At 34.6% G+C, this 13,703-nt stretch overlaps 1 protein-coding gene across 2 annotated transcripts in view; it reads right to left on the reverse strand.

Moving 5' to 3' along the window:
* Positions 1-1,107: 1,107 nt before the first annotated feature.
* The window catches only part of PhKgamma (phosphorylase kinase gamma), a 46,864-nt gene continuing 34,268 nt past the window's right edge, over positions 1,108-13,703 (reverse strand). Inside the window, exons 7-11 of one of the 2 annotated variants that reach the window (XM_085950128.1) lie at positions 12,316-12,422; positions 9,893-9,990; positions 5,471-5,554; positions 2,912-3,070; positions 1,108-2,364 (exon numbers count right to left, since the gene is read on the reverse strand). In XM_085950128.1, coding sequence (XP_085806254.1) covers positions 2,230-2,364; positions 2,912-3,070; positions 5,471-5,554; positions 9,893-9,990; positions 12,316-12,422 — 583 coding nt within the window. In that variant the 3' untranslated portion in view covers positions 1,108-2,229. The remainder of the gene's footprint in view (positions 2,365-2,911; positions 3,071-5,470; positions 5,555-9,892; positions 9,991-12,315; positions 12,423-13,703) is intronic. The other variant, XM_085950129.1, reaches the window with a different exon arrangement.

Below are 13,703 nucleotides of genomic sequence, written 5' to 3' on the forward strand. Positions count from 1 at the left end.
CAACAACTCAATTCACATGATTATGCTGGAATCGATTTATGCATAATAATTATATGGTAGGTAGGTATACTATCACGATAACCATTTACTTTCATTTGTTTATATTGTAATGATTATTTATTCAATATTGTTTATTCGGCATTCGGATTATCCGGCCATAATGTAGTATTAATCGAAAAATAAAAGAAATAATATGAAAGTAAATGTAATAGCGAGTTCAAAATATATGGACCACTAGGGATATCTAGCGGCAAAATGTGAAAAATTGTCATTTATTTGACAGTTAAGTGCCCATAGACATCAAAAACTGACCATAGAGAAAAAATATTTTTCTGTTTTAATATAAGGAATACTTGTTTCAAATAGACGGGCATGTACAAAAACCGTTATTTGAATGGAGCATAATGGAACAGGGCGGCACTTGTATATACAATTCCGAAGATAAGTGGGTGAACACTCGACAAGTTTTATTACGGCAATAAACAGTTTCGGCGTAAGGTGAGACCGTCATAAACCATTCGGTTCGGCTTATTTCCATGGAAACCCTATAAGTGTTTGTCCTTGGAGAAACAAAAGTAACAATGAGGCAGCTTAGAATACTACTTCATTGTTGGGTTTGTTTTTTCAAGGACGAACACTTAGAACCTTGTAGTATTCGGCTCGCGATTTATTTATTAATTACCTGTGGATGATTATAAATGTCTAACTAGTTTATAATAACGCTTAGAAAGAATACTGTCTTTATAATAGGCTTAACATGTCACATTCACTTTTTATCCGTAACACTAAGTGACTAGGTATTCACCCTTACGATTATCATTTTTAAGTATTAGATACAAATCCGTTATTTTTACACAACAAAGCTAGTGTGGGTGATACATATTGTTTTGCATTAAAATCTCAGTTTCGCCAAAATGGTTGATTCGTCCTTTATACAAAACACCGACGATAATATGATCAAAATACAACAAAAAAAATATATACAATTCATAAAATTATCTATAACTTGACATGTCCCAGAAAACCAGCCAGAACTATACAATTTCCAGAATAATTAAAATGGTAGTAATAAATGCCGATAATAAATTTATTTTGTTTATTTTTAATGTAATGAAGTATTATGACTGCCTGTCATCAAATTGTATCGTCTCGTTCCCAGGCAGTGGGGAGCAAGATGTTGGAAAAAAAATCTGACCAGAAAAAAAGGACCACTGCTCGACTGGTTAAGTAATCTACTGGTGGAAAAGTACTGTAAAATTTGCGTAAAACCGTTGATGACTGCAGTCGAGTAAGATAAAAAATGGCAGCCATTGCGTGTGTCAGAAAATCAGAACGGCAATTGAGCAATGTTAATATTTGTGAAGTTTACCAACTTAACAATGCTTGGTAAATAATAAAATGTCAAGACTCCTTCTATTTATGTATAATCCAAATTCTTTAGTGGGGACCCTCTGCTTTGAAAATGGTGGCTGATATCAATTGTCGCTTGGCTGATACAACGGGTGAATGCCGCTCAACTGAGTAACTGAGACAGTGAATAAGCATAGGAATCCAAAGAGGTAATGCAGTCACAGTTTTGGGGATTGAAGGAGATATTTTATATACTGGAAGACACCTAGGATATTAAGAGTTTTTATAAATACCTATTAATTGTACACCGTTGATATTTAGTTTTACTCTTCATTGGTTATTATTGTGTATATATTAATTCTTTACAATATGTATGCCCAACGCATACATTCATAAGGATTGCAATGGAAAAAAGACAATAATTTGAAACCCAAAATTGAATTGCAAACTTGGAAATGGACACCTCGTTGTGTCACTTCCGCCTGCGATTTACAATCGGTCTGAATCATTTAAACAGAATTTTTTGAATACATGCAAAACAGGACATACAACAACCCATCTATTTATTCTTCTAACATATTACAATCGTATCTTTTTGGATTACGCAGTCGTTGATCTGACAATAATTTACACCGTGGTCTACGAACACGAAAACCTGATAGAGGGCTTCACCTTGTTCCCCTCCCCGGACATGCTCATGGATATGTGATACAACCCGATAGCCCTGATGAGCATCCGCCTCTCTGTGGAGAGGCTGGGAATGGATCGGCACTGCTCTCTGGTGTAGTGTCCGGTGCAGAGGACCAGGGATATCTTGCAGATGGCGACCGCCGCGGAGTCCTTGATGGAGTCCAGCAGGCGGCGGACGGAGGGCCAGCGCTATCGGCTCAGGTTCGTCACGTACAGGTTCTTCAGTTCAGTCTTGGGTGTGTTCTCGAAGAGTGCGGCGCGGTTCTGGCCCTCGCCCTTCTTCACCCAGTGGCCGTACACGCGGAAGGCACAACCGTCGATTATCTGCAACGTAAAAGAAGCTTAGAATTCCGCTTTCATATTTAATATTCCGTAACAATAACAAGGCACACTCATTTTTTTATACACCAAACTAAAAACCTATCAGACATTAATCCCCTGTACAATATAATAACCCCTCAGAAATTGTCTCCCAATGTAAAAACCCCAGAGTGGCCAAGGACTGAATGAATTGTGACCTTATTGTGAATCGAATAAGGAACCTATGAATATGAATTTAAAAAAACTAACCGACACCATCTGTATTAATAATATGTATTCTTAATTCAACGAAAACAAATATTACTGAAAGTATTACTGAAAAAGTGTGCACTATTTTTGTGAGATCGCCCATAGCATACTTAAATGATTATGATTTGGTATAGACAAGGTTATATTGAATTTAAAAAAAAACCAGCACAAATTGTATTTTTAGTTCAATGAAGTATGACTGACAAAGTTTACTGTGCACATACAATGTCGAATTTTAATCGCCTAAATTGGTTTTTACAGTGTGTTTATTATACGGAAAAACCATATGGAATAGTGTTACCTTTCTGAGCATCTTGAGTCTATAGGGGTCCATCCTTGCGATGCTGAGATCGAGGGCTTCGGGAGTGAAGCGGAGGCGCCTGATACGCACTGCGGCGCGTACCACCATCATCGCAAAGCGGAACTTCTTACGCGCGTTGAATGACGCCGCTTTCAATTGCTGAAATTGTTTATCATATTTTTAAATATACGTATAGATTTTACATTGAATTAGAAGTCAAAAGGGTGGTGTAAGGAATTTTTTGGAAGAAAAAATTATCTATGGGGTTAAATCAATGGTGCTCAGCCCACGATCGGCCATGTCATTTATTGCAACCCATCGAATAAATGAAATATGTGAAAAAGAGGTCTATCATATCGTAATAATTTTATACCGAATTGACCTTATCACTGCCAGCCAATTTTTACTAGGTGGACAATTGTAGGCCAGCTATTTTTGAAATAAAATAAATCCCTTAAAAAATATGAAATAGGAACAGAATGATAAATATTTGTGAAAACTTACCAAATCAACATGTTTCTAGAGTTTATCGTGAATATTTTTACACTAAAACCAGGAATATCGTTTAGAAAATATAAACGAATAGTTAATTCAGAAGTTACGACGTTTTGGAGCAAAAGAAATAATTGTTTTTATTTTACAACAAGCAATATGGGTATAAGAGTTCTTTAAAGGGGCTCATGGAACCCCGCTGTGAAAGGTGGATAAAAAAAACACAGAAAGCATTGATAGGCGGGCGGGAATAGTGTCACCGGATAACATATTGCCAATATTTATAAGAAGTTGGACAGATATCGAGGATTTGGACGATACAAGATCATGCAAGCAAGAAAAGGAGAATAGAAAGACACAGTTTACTATAAGAAGATTGAGTTTCAGGAAATTTTAGTATTAATACACTTGATGGCATTTCTGGAACGATTTAGGAAGGTATGACGGTTATGGAACAAAGTATTTTTGTTAATTCTATGATATCTGGGTAGTTTACTGACAGTTGTTTAGGGCGGTTTGAACCCATCTTCAGAATGGTATATATATAGTGACTAAACAGCTGTAAATAAATAATTCACATATCGTAAAATTAACATAAAAAGTTGTTTCAAAACCATTATAATAGAGTTCTACCACTTAAACACCAGTGCAATTAATGATTTAGGTGTGGTTCATTTCGTAGCCAGAGCAAAAGTAATATTGTGAACGTTGGCAAGTTATACATTGTATAACATATTTCATATTATGTTCATCTAACAATTTTATAAATTTCTTTAATGGTGTTAACTATCAATTCTTGGTGGAAATATATAGTAGTATCAAAAAATCAAACAATGTGTCGTTATACTAGTTCAACTAATTAGTCCGGATTGGTTTTGTCTACTACAAAGGGACATTGTCAACTGGTAAAGAATACACATAAGTAAATACATAATATTGTGTTGTAGTTTATTATTTTTTATTATTAAATACCTGCTGAATTCGTAAATTTACTGTATTAAGTGTTAATAAGTGAAAAATTATGATTCAATTCCATTACTGAGTAGCCATCTGATAATTCATCTTTCAGGATAGCCTATTTCGAACTAAAATTACACGGTTCGCCAAATTAAAAATAATTTATAGAATTGACTGTTTCAGTGAATCTAAAATTATGTTGGAATGCTTACAGTTTTTGACAGATGCGGGCGAAAATAGTGAAGTTGTGAAATGAACTCCGGCTAAATTAAACAGTAGTACATGACAACTGTGTCCTTTTTATCATATTCAATGTCATATATTTAAACTATGTCTAGTTCTTGAACGTCTTTGGATAGAATAAAATGTTATTTAACTAACAATGGTACATCAATACTTAAGGAATGTTTAACTTTTGCATAATTCATTAAATTCAGACAATAGACAATATTACAGAATAAAAATAGATGCAATGTGTGTAAGCTGGGTTAGTAAACAGACAGTATGGGGTTAGCATGTTGTAGCAAATTGTAACAATGGAGTAGGTATTATGCACACACAATGTGATTATGACCAATAGGCGGGTACCACACACAACAGCAATAAAACCAACGATGAAAACACAAAACGCTGGCAACGCCGGAGGTGTACATAAAGAATAATGTAAAAATTTTATAATTCGAAATTTGTCATAATTCAAAATTTGATGTACTAATTCGAAATTTGTCATAATTTGAATTTTTTGTATAATTTCTCTTATAATTCGAAATCGCTTTAGACATTAGTAATTATAAAATCTGATGGAATAAGCCATTTGATTCTTGGTAGAATGTTAGAGATTCTTGAGAATTGTGAAAAGACGAGTCTGAATCACAGGCTATTATAGTCAGGTAATTCTTATTTATTTAAATAAAGAAGCAAAATTCTTTATAACGTCGATGGCTGATTACAAAAGAGTAACAACTCAAAAAATCTTATTCCACAATAATCTACTTTTTGTACAAGAGTGTATTATCGATTTATGTATTCCCCCATTTGCGCCAGAGTTGTCGTTGTTCGTAACAACGGTGACAAATGATGCGATGCGTCTGTAGAGATATGTTGGGTTACCGATGCCAATTGGTCAATCCTGGAAATCCTTCGTCCCTGGGCTGAAAAGCTTTGCTTTAGAGGCGCCAACTCTTGATCCCACAGCTACGTGGTGTGGTGGGGGGATGGTGATGGTAGAAGAAGTTGTGGTAAAGAGAAGAGAACAGAAAAAAAACAAAAAAAAATAAAAGTAGTAAAATAATAATGTCATAACCCCTACTTTAATTGTATTATTAGAAATGTGATATATAATTTATTATTTATTATTTACAATTTGTGCTAATAGTGTACTGAAGATTGACCAATGAGTATATTGACGATATTTGGGCAAAACGTGAAAACTCTTAATTGAACAAGTAGCCAATCCAAGTTACTACCGCAGAACAACGTGTGCAAATTGCAACTTGATAGTTTGTACATATGACTGGAGACATTCCACTTTCTGAACGAGTTATTGATGCAATACTGCCATTCAATGCTCTTCATAGGGTCTAGACCAGGCGAAATTATGTCATGCGACTAGAGCCGTCGAAAAAGTGTCGATACTTTGAAGTACCTATCAATACTATTTGACTGATATATTTTTTCCAGTATCGAATCATTTGATGTTCCTTCCCTAGTTAGAATATTTAAATGCCGATTGGTGATTACGATGTATTCGAATATTTTCAATATTCTCTTCTTGGTCGTGCATTCATGGCTGAGGATCGTGACCACATTTAAATTTCACCATCTTTTGAGCGACCAAGACTTTCCATCCTTCTCGATCTTCCGCTTCTCTTAGGGCAGAATGGATGGTGCCCCCAGTCAGCTCTTTCATTTGGTCGCTCCATCGCGCAGACGCTCTTCCTCTGCTTCGCCTTCCCTGGAGGCTACCCAAAACTACCAGTTTCTCCAGGTTGTTTGGTCCGCGCCTGACAATATGTCCAAACAACTGCAGAATTCTTCTCAGACATATCGTCGAGAGCCGTTCCTTTATCTTCAGTCTCTGGATGATTGACTGGTTCGTCCTGTGCTCCGTCCAAGAAATGCGAAGCATTCGGCGCCAACACATCTCAAAGGCATCAATTGCCTTCCGTTCTCTTGCTTTCAGGGTCCACGACTCGACTCCGTATAGAAATATCGAGAACACTAATGTTTGCACAAGCATCATTTTTGTGGCAATCGAAATTCCCCGATCCTTCCATATAGTGGTAAGGCGTGTCATCGCATTTTTTGCAATCTGTGTGCGCCTTCTTATTTCCGCGTCGCATCCGCCCTTTCCACTGATGGTCGATCCCAGATATACAAACTCGTTGACTGTTTCAAGGTTTTGGAGTGTACTTGGTGTTGGTAGAAGGTTGGCCTGATCAACAACCATTAACTTGGTCTTATTCCTATTAATAAGGAGGCCGTATTTGCGACTCTCTTCCTCTACCCGGTGTAGCAGTTCTGTGAGTTCTCTTTCATCAGCAGCGATTAGTTTGGTATCATCTGCGAATCTTAAGTTGTTGATTTTCTGGCCACCAATTGTTATTCTGCTTTGCCAATGATCTAGGGCTCTTTGTATTATATGCTCTCCATATATATAATATTATAGTGATTATTTTTAACATAGTTTTTTGATATTTCAGCTCCAGCGCATCTATTCTATACACAAGGCTGCTATCGGCGGCTATCGAGGGTAATTTGTCATATCTATGTATTGAGGCAGTTAATTACTGCAATAACTTAACCGTCTGAACTGTCAAAAAGTGCTATGTTTTAACAGCACCTCTCTCGGCTTTGTTAACTTTTAGAGCGACATAGACAGTTTTGACGGCTAACTTATTGTAACAATTATAATACCTCAATAGCCATCGATAGCAGTTTTGTGCATAGAATAGATGCGCAGATGGAGCATAGAGATATGAGATAGAAAGTGTGTTATTTTAATATTGTTTGCCAATAAATATCGTATTCGTATTAATAAATACACTATTGTAAAGTTAATAAGTAGACAGTATGATTAGTAACACAAAATATTTTTTATTACGTAATGAAATAAATATGTGCCGTAAAATGGGGTGAGATTAAACGAATGCTATTTTGAAAACTTTTGTACCTAATTACCCAATATAACACCGCAAGTGGAATGTGTCACGCTGGGATTATTGAGCGGTTATTACCTCGGTTATTCTAGGAACTTGGATACAGTAACCAAGGTAATATATTTCGTGATATATTTCACTTACAATGGGTACAATCGAATAAAGTAGGGATTGCAATATCGATTGAAAATATCAATATCGGTATTTCAGTATTTCCCCATCATTATTATCTACCAATAAATATCTTTAACATACTAATGTTTTATACCAAACATATCTAAATAGGTACATATTATGTAAACCTTTAAAAATGTGTAAAGGTAATATGTTGATGTTTACAAATACATAATAGTTGAACAATTGCCACATTCTTCGTCCTTTTAATAACTTTATATTATGAAGTGTTCTTCTAGTAGATGTGCATGTGACCTGAAAATTAATTGGTAATTTCACCTAATCTTGTATTAGTTTATTGCACCTTTTTTAGAAATAAAAATTTCTTTACTTTTATCCTGTAATCCAAACACAATGTTACTCACTTTTTTGGTCAACAAAATTAAATTTCTCCACTATTGTATAAGCTACTCTTTAGTACAGGGGAGGGCAAACTTTTTGGATGGAGGGCCAAATTCAAGAATTCAAAATGAGCGGCGGGCCGCAAGTAAAATACCATTTTTAGCTATACACTATTTATTATCACGAAAAATAAATATTACAAAAAAAAATAATGAGAAGAATGAAACTGTTGTACATTTTTTAACTTTTTTTTAAATTCAGGTGTTAATTATGTAGTTGATATTCTCAAAACACTGCTTGTAAATCGGCATCAGCGATTTTTGATCGTAAAGAATTTTTATTGAGGTTCATGATCGAAAATGTTTGTTCACTTATATAGGTTGATCCAAAAATAACGAACGTTTTTCGTGCATAATCTTTACATTGGTCGAATTTGTCTGAATTAAGAGCATTGTAAAATTTGGAGATTTCTTCACGACGATGCAAATCTCTTAAATCAGTGTCACACTGCAGATCAATAATCTCAAGTTGTACCTCTATCGGTACACTATCAATATCTAATGAAAATGGATCGCGTACTATTGCTAAACAAATTTTAATCTATTGTCAATATTTTAAAAAAAATATATAAAAAAGTTATAAGTTATAAGAATGGCGGGCCGCAAAAAAATACCCGGCGGGCCACATGCGCAGTTTGCCCTCCCCTGCTTTAGTAGATTAACATGAAATAAATAAAATGACACCCACGATGGCCGAGTGGCTTAAATGCCGGCCTATAGAGTCGAGGGTCCCAGGTTCGAATCCTGGGTCCTGCTAGTACACATATTGTTTTTCAATTTGTGTATGAGTCAGAGTATGGACCTAATAGGTTGAGCAAGTGGCTGACATCCATTTCTCGTAAAAACAAAAATCTGTCAATACAAACCTCCACTCTGTGGAGGCCCATATGATCCTATTAGGATCGGACATGGTTGAAAGAAAAAAAGAGAAGAAATAAAATGAGGTTACTAATGATTATACCTATAAACGAATAGTATTTAACCGCAATTTCAGATAAGTACGTCTAAAAAGCTAAACCTTTTATGTCAATTAATACATTTTGTTTCTTCTTTCAATACCGAATATATCGGTATTGTCTGATTTTTAAAACCGGTATTTCGGTATCAAAAAATACTGGGATACCGATTTTGAAATCCCTAGAATAAAGACGCTGGCCCCAGACCCTACGTGGGAGTTTTCGCATAATATACTAAACTAAATCTTCTGCAAGTAAAAGGGTTAAATCAGGATTGTCAAAACTATCGTAAAATTACAATTTTCCAGTTGTCACGTTTAGCCCAAATGACACCAATATTTTTATTACCCGTCGTCTTTTTAAACATCCATTATTTACATACATTGTGTTAATAATTATTTCATACATTCCATATTTGTTGCTCTATGGCTTTATATAGTCATATCGAACAATTTAATAATTAAGTTTAACAATTATTGTGCCCCATTTAAAAATAGTTTGTAAAAATAAAATATAATGCCTAAACTCTACGATGTGAATACTTAATTGAATAAAAATAGAAATTACTTCATATGATGTACAGTAAAAAACTACATACATACTATGAAATACTATATAAGTTAGTTTTAGTTTTGATTATATCTAAAACCATTACCCATTATTTTATAACTAAATATTATAATGAAAAAAAACTATAATTATAAATTAAATAGGTAAAAATAAAAAATAAATTGCACTAATGCATCCAGTTCTAGCAATTGCTAAGTAGCCATATAAATATTTAAAAAATATATACATTGAATAGTGATTAATGATATTGTGAATGAATGAATGAATTCTTACAATGGTATTGAAGAACGGATGGTTAAGAGCATCGTCCAGCGATATTCTGTTCTCCGGTTCTACGACCAGTAGTCGTCTGATCAGGTCTTTCGGTTCCTCTGAAAAAAAATAAAAATAATATGTTATCTGAACAATATCCCCAACACTAAACCAATGGTAAAGATCATTTTTTTGAACGATTATTTGTTGATTTGATAAAAAAAGTCTAATTGTAAGTAAAACATTTCACCGTGAGCTTTCTATCGGAAAGAGATGACATATACTATATGGTCTCCAATTTTATTAGATTCAAATTAGAATTAGATTAGAAAATTGAATTAATTTTCATAGCTGATTTTGGCAAAATTCATGAATTCAAGAATGAAAACTTAACCTAACCTAACAAATAATCCAGTTATCGGCTATTTTCAAAATTTCTTTGCCGCTGGCTTCCTGTACAGTAAAAACCGACTAGAACTGTGTTTTATTTAGACATGAATTTTATGTCAGTACTATCCGACCCACAGAGGTTGGACGGCCTTTAATATACGGCCATATATTTCCGATACAACATTTCACGGTGAAGTGTGATACGGCAAACTGCATATGTACAAGTATCCAGACACGATCGAGCTGTGTCCCTAGATTAGAGTACCTAATTAAAATTTATATAAAACATAATATGCTGCTAACGCAATAGTCAGTGTAACCAGGTTGCATCATAATACAAGAACACGATCTGAAAGTATTGCCAGATACAAACGGGGCGTTTTACGTGGGCGAAGTCGCGCGAAGCGTTGAGCGGCACGCGCAACTCAAACGTATAACCGTGGGTGAAAATGTTCTTAAACAGTCTTTTTTTGGTTGTACGTTTACACGTTTGAGTTGCGCGCGCCGTTCATCACTTCGCCGACGTCGCTCATGTAAGACGAGCCGTAATACATACATACAGTGTGTGGGCAGTGGGCACAATAAATTTTACCAAAAGTTGTGACTTTCGACGTCGCAGTAGCTTGAAAGGTACTTAAAACAATTTTTATACATTTGTAACATATCGAGAAATTTTATTGGTAATATTTTAGAATCCACCCAATATGGCAATTGACAAAATTTTGGATTTTGACCTATTGGTTTTATTTTTTTTAAATAACCATGCACTTACTTTTTCGTACATGGTGGTTGAGAGGGTTAGTTACATTGATGTGCAGTTAATTATCTTCCTCCATTTATATCTTTAAGTTTCTTTAGGGCCAGAATTAAATATTTTGTGTAGTGTTGTTCTTTTGTTGTAAGGTTTTCGGAGGTCAATTTCATAGCTATGCTGTCTAAATAGTGTTCTGAGACTCCATCGCTCCTTTTCTAGTATAGGGCAGTCGTTTATGACATGCCACAGTTTGAGATGAGTAGTCTTCACATGGACAACAGTCATCATCCCTCAATTTATATAACCTATTTGTTAAGAACCACTTGTCTACACTGATACAAGTAGTATACAAACAACCCTCACCTATGACCAATGGCGGCTGCTCCTTTAGGTCAATTGGTCAATGACCCTCCAAAAATAAATATCTTACAATCTATGTAGGTTATAATCTAAGATGTAGGTACAATTTCTTATAATTATCGGCTAACTCGTCAACTCGGGACGCACGCTAACCGTGTGTATAAAATTTAAACAGAAGGAAACACGATTGGTCGCTGTATAGTGTATACCTCGGGTCATTTCAGAATTTGCCGGGATAAAATATTTCTAAATATTTCTCTTTCTTTCTCATTTTTCATATGTCAGACGGAGAGAAGCACAAAGCCCTTTTTTTCCCTTCATATTATTTTGTCGCCGCATTAGGCGTCATTTAGGTCATTGCCAAAAATGAAAGAGATGTATATTTTCAATGTGTCAAAATGAAACAGGTATAAAATGTTGTACTGATAGCCTAACCTAAAGTTACCTTCTAATAAAATCAGTGGAAATATAAAAAGTGTTTAATATATATAAATGATCCCGCCGTTCCATAACAGTACACAACACTTGTTCTGACAGTGACAGTTAAATGAATCTAAAAAGCTACGGAGTTTTCATTAAATGTGTTTGATTGTTTGATGTGAAAATGAACATTTTTTTTTAAAGGGTAAGTAGGTACCTATCTATAACAATTTCTAGCACTTCCTTTATAATGTATAAAAACCCAATTTGCAATACGTTTTTTAAGTATACAACGAAAAGCCAAGTTAAAATAATATAATTTTTTAAAATTGACCCACTAAATTTTCAAGCCTAGGGCCGCCAATGCCTATGACTATGGCATATTTATGATGGAATAATCATTAGTGTATACAAAGCGTACCGTACACTTATTCTTAAATCGTTATTCATTAATGAATGTCAAAGTGGCAATGACATTTTTACGTTTTCGTAATATTATAAAGGTGGTTTGATATATTACCTGAGATATCGGCCCACTCGGGGCTCGTAAATGAATATTTTCCTTCCATGATGTTCCGTAACATGACCATCTGCTTCCGATGCCAAAATGGTGGACAACCGACCAGCCTACAAATGAATTCAGTGAAAATTAATAGATAGGAAATAATACAATAATTGAGTAACGATAAGACACAGATATTTTTCCTTTAAATAACTCGTATGATGGCGGGTTGCCGATGACAGGAATATGTAATTCCTTAACTTCATTTAAAAATTAAATGCAGCACTTTCGTAAAGTAAAAAATCTATACATTGATAAACTTTGCCAAATGACTGGATATGATGTTCGGTGATCAGATAATTGTTGCTATCTAGTGGTCTCCAAGAGTCCCAAAAGGTCATAGCAGTTGGCTGAATTTCAGGATTTTTTTGCGATTTTGTTTTCATACCTACTACAGTATAACCTCGTTTTTACGTGCCCGGAATTCACGTTTTCCCGGCAATTCGCGAGTGGAGAACTACAAGGTTCTAAGTGTTTGTCCTTCGAGAAACAAAAGTAACAATGAGGCAGCTTAGAATACTACTTCATTGTTGGGTTTGTTTTTTCAAGGACGAACACTTAGAACCTTGTAGTATTCGGCTCGCGAATTGCGTGTATTTTTTTCAGTCCCGATGTATTTCAGTACATTTAATACCCGCATTTACGTTTTTCTTTCCCGCGATTTACGTCGGAAATATTCAAAATATGCGAGTTACGCGCGCTTGACAATAATTGGGTCGTGACATTCGAACGATTTTTCAATAAAAATTTTAATTGAATGTTTTAATAAAACGTTAGTTTTTTAGAAACATTAAATTTAAATGTTCTTTTTTTCAATACCCCCCTTTTACATTTTCCCTCCAATTAGGTTTTTTTTTTCAGTCACGTAAAATAGGGGTTATACTGTATATTGTAATAATATTTATATCGCTACAGTTTTTAATTCACTTTAAATTCTCGAAATAAGATTGATGATACATGAATTATTGCAATTTTCCTGGACTGCTTACAATTAATTCCTCATAAATAAAATCACGCAACTGATCCAACTGATCGCAACCACAATAGTAGAATTACAAAAACATGACTTCTATTGCACTCGAAAAAGAAAACATTTTAATAAATATTTGTCCCAGCACGAAAATAATGATAAAAAACAATGATAACTTTAAATTTAATACACGAAAAATTTAAGAAACCGTAATATTATATAGGTATTGTATTTGATGGTCGTTCCTTTGGATCGGCGGTGGATTATAGATCATTTTGTGACTATCGTATAGTTTGAACATTAAACATAACTGCTAGAAAAGGGCTGTTGAGACAGACGTAACGATACTGGCAAAGGGTGGAAGTAGGCTGTTAAG

Source organism: Rhyacophila brunnea, unplaced genomic scaffold (assembly GCF_057557595.1).
Source record: "Rhyacophila brunnea isolate RB1 unplaced genomic scaffold, BYU_Rbru_1.0 scaffold_23, whole genome shotgun sequence".
Classification (NCBI taxonomy): Eukaryota; Metazoa; Arthropoda; class Insecta; order Trichoptera; family Rhyacophilidae; genus Rhyacophila; species Rhyacophila brunnea.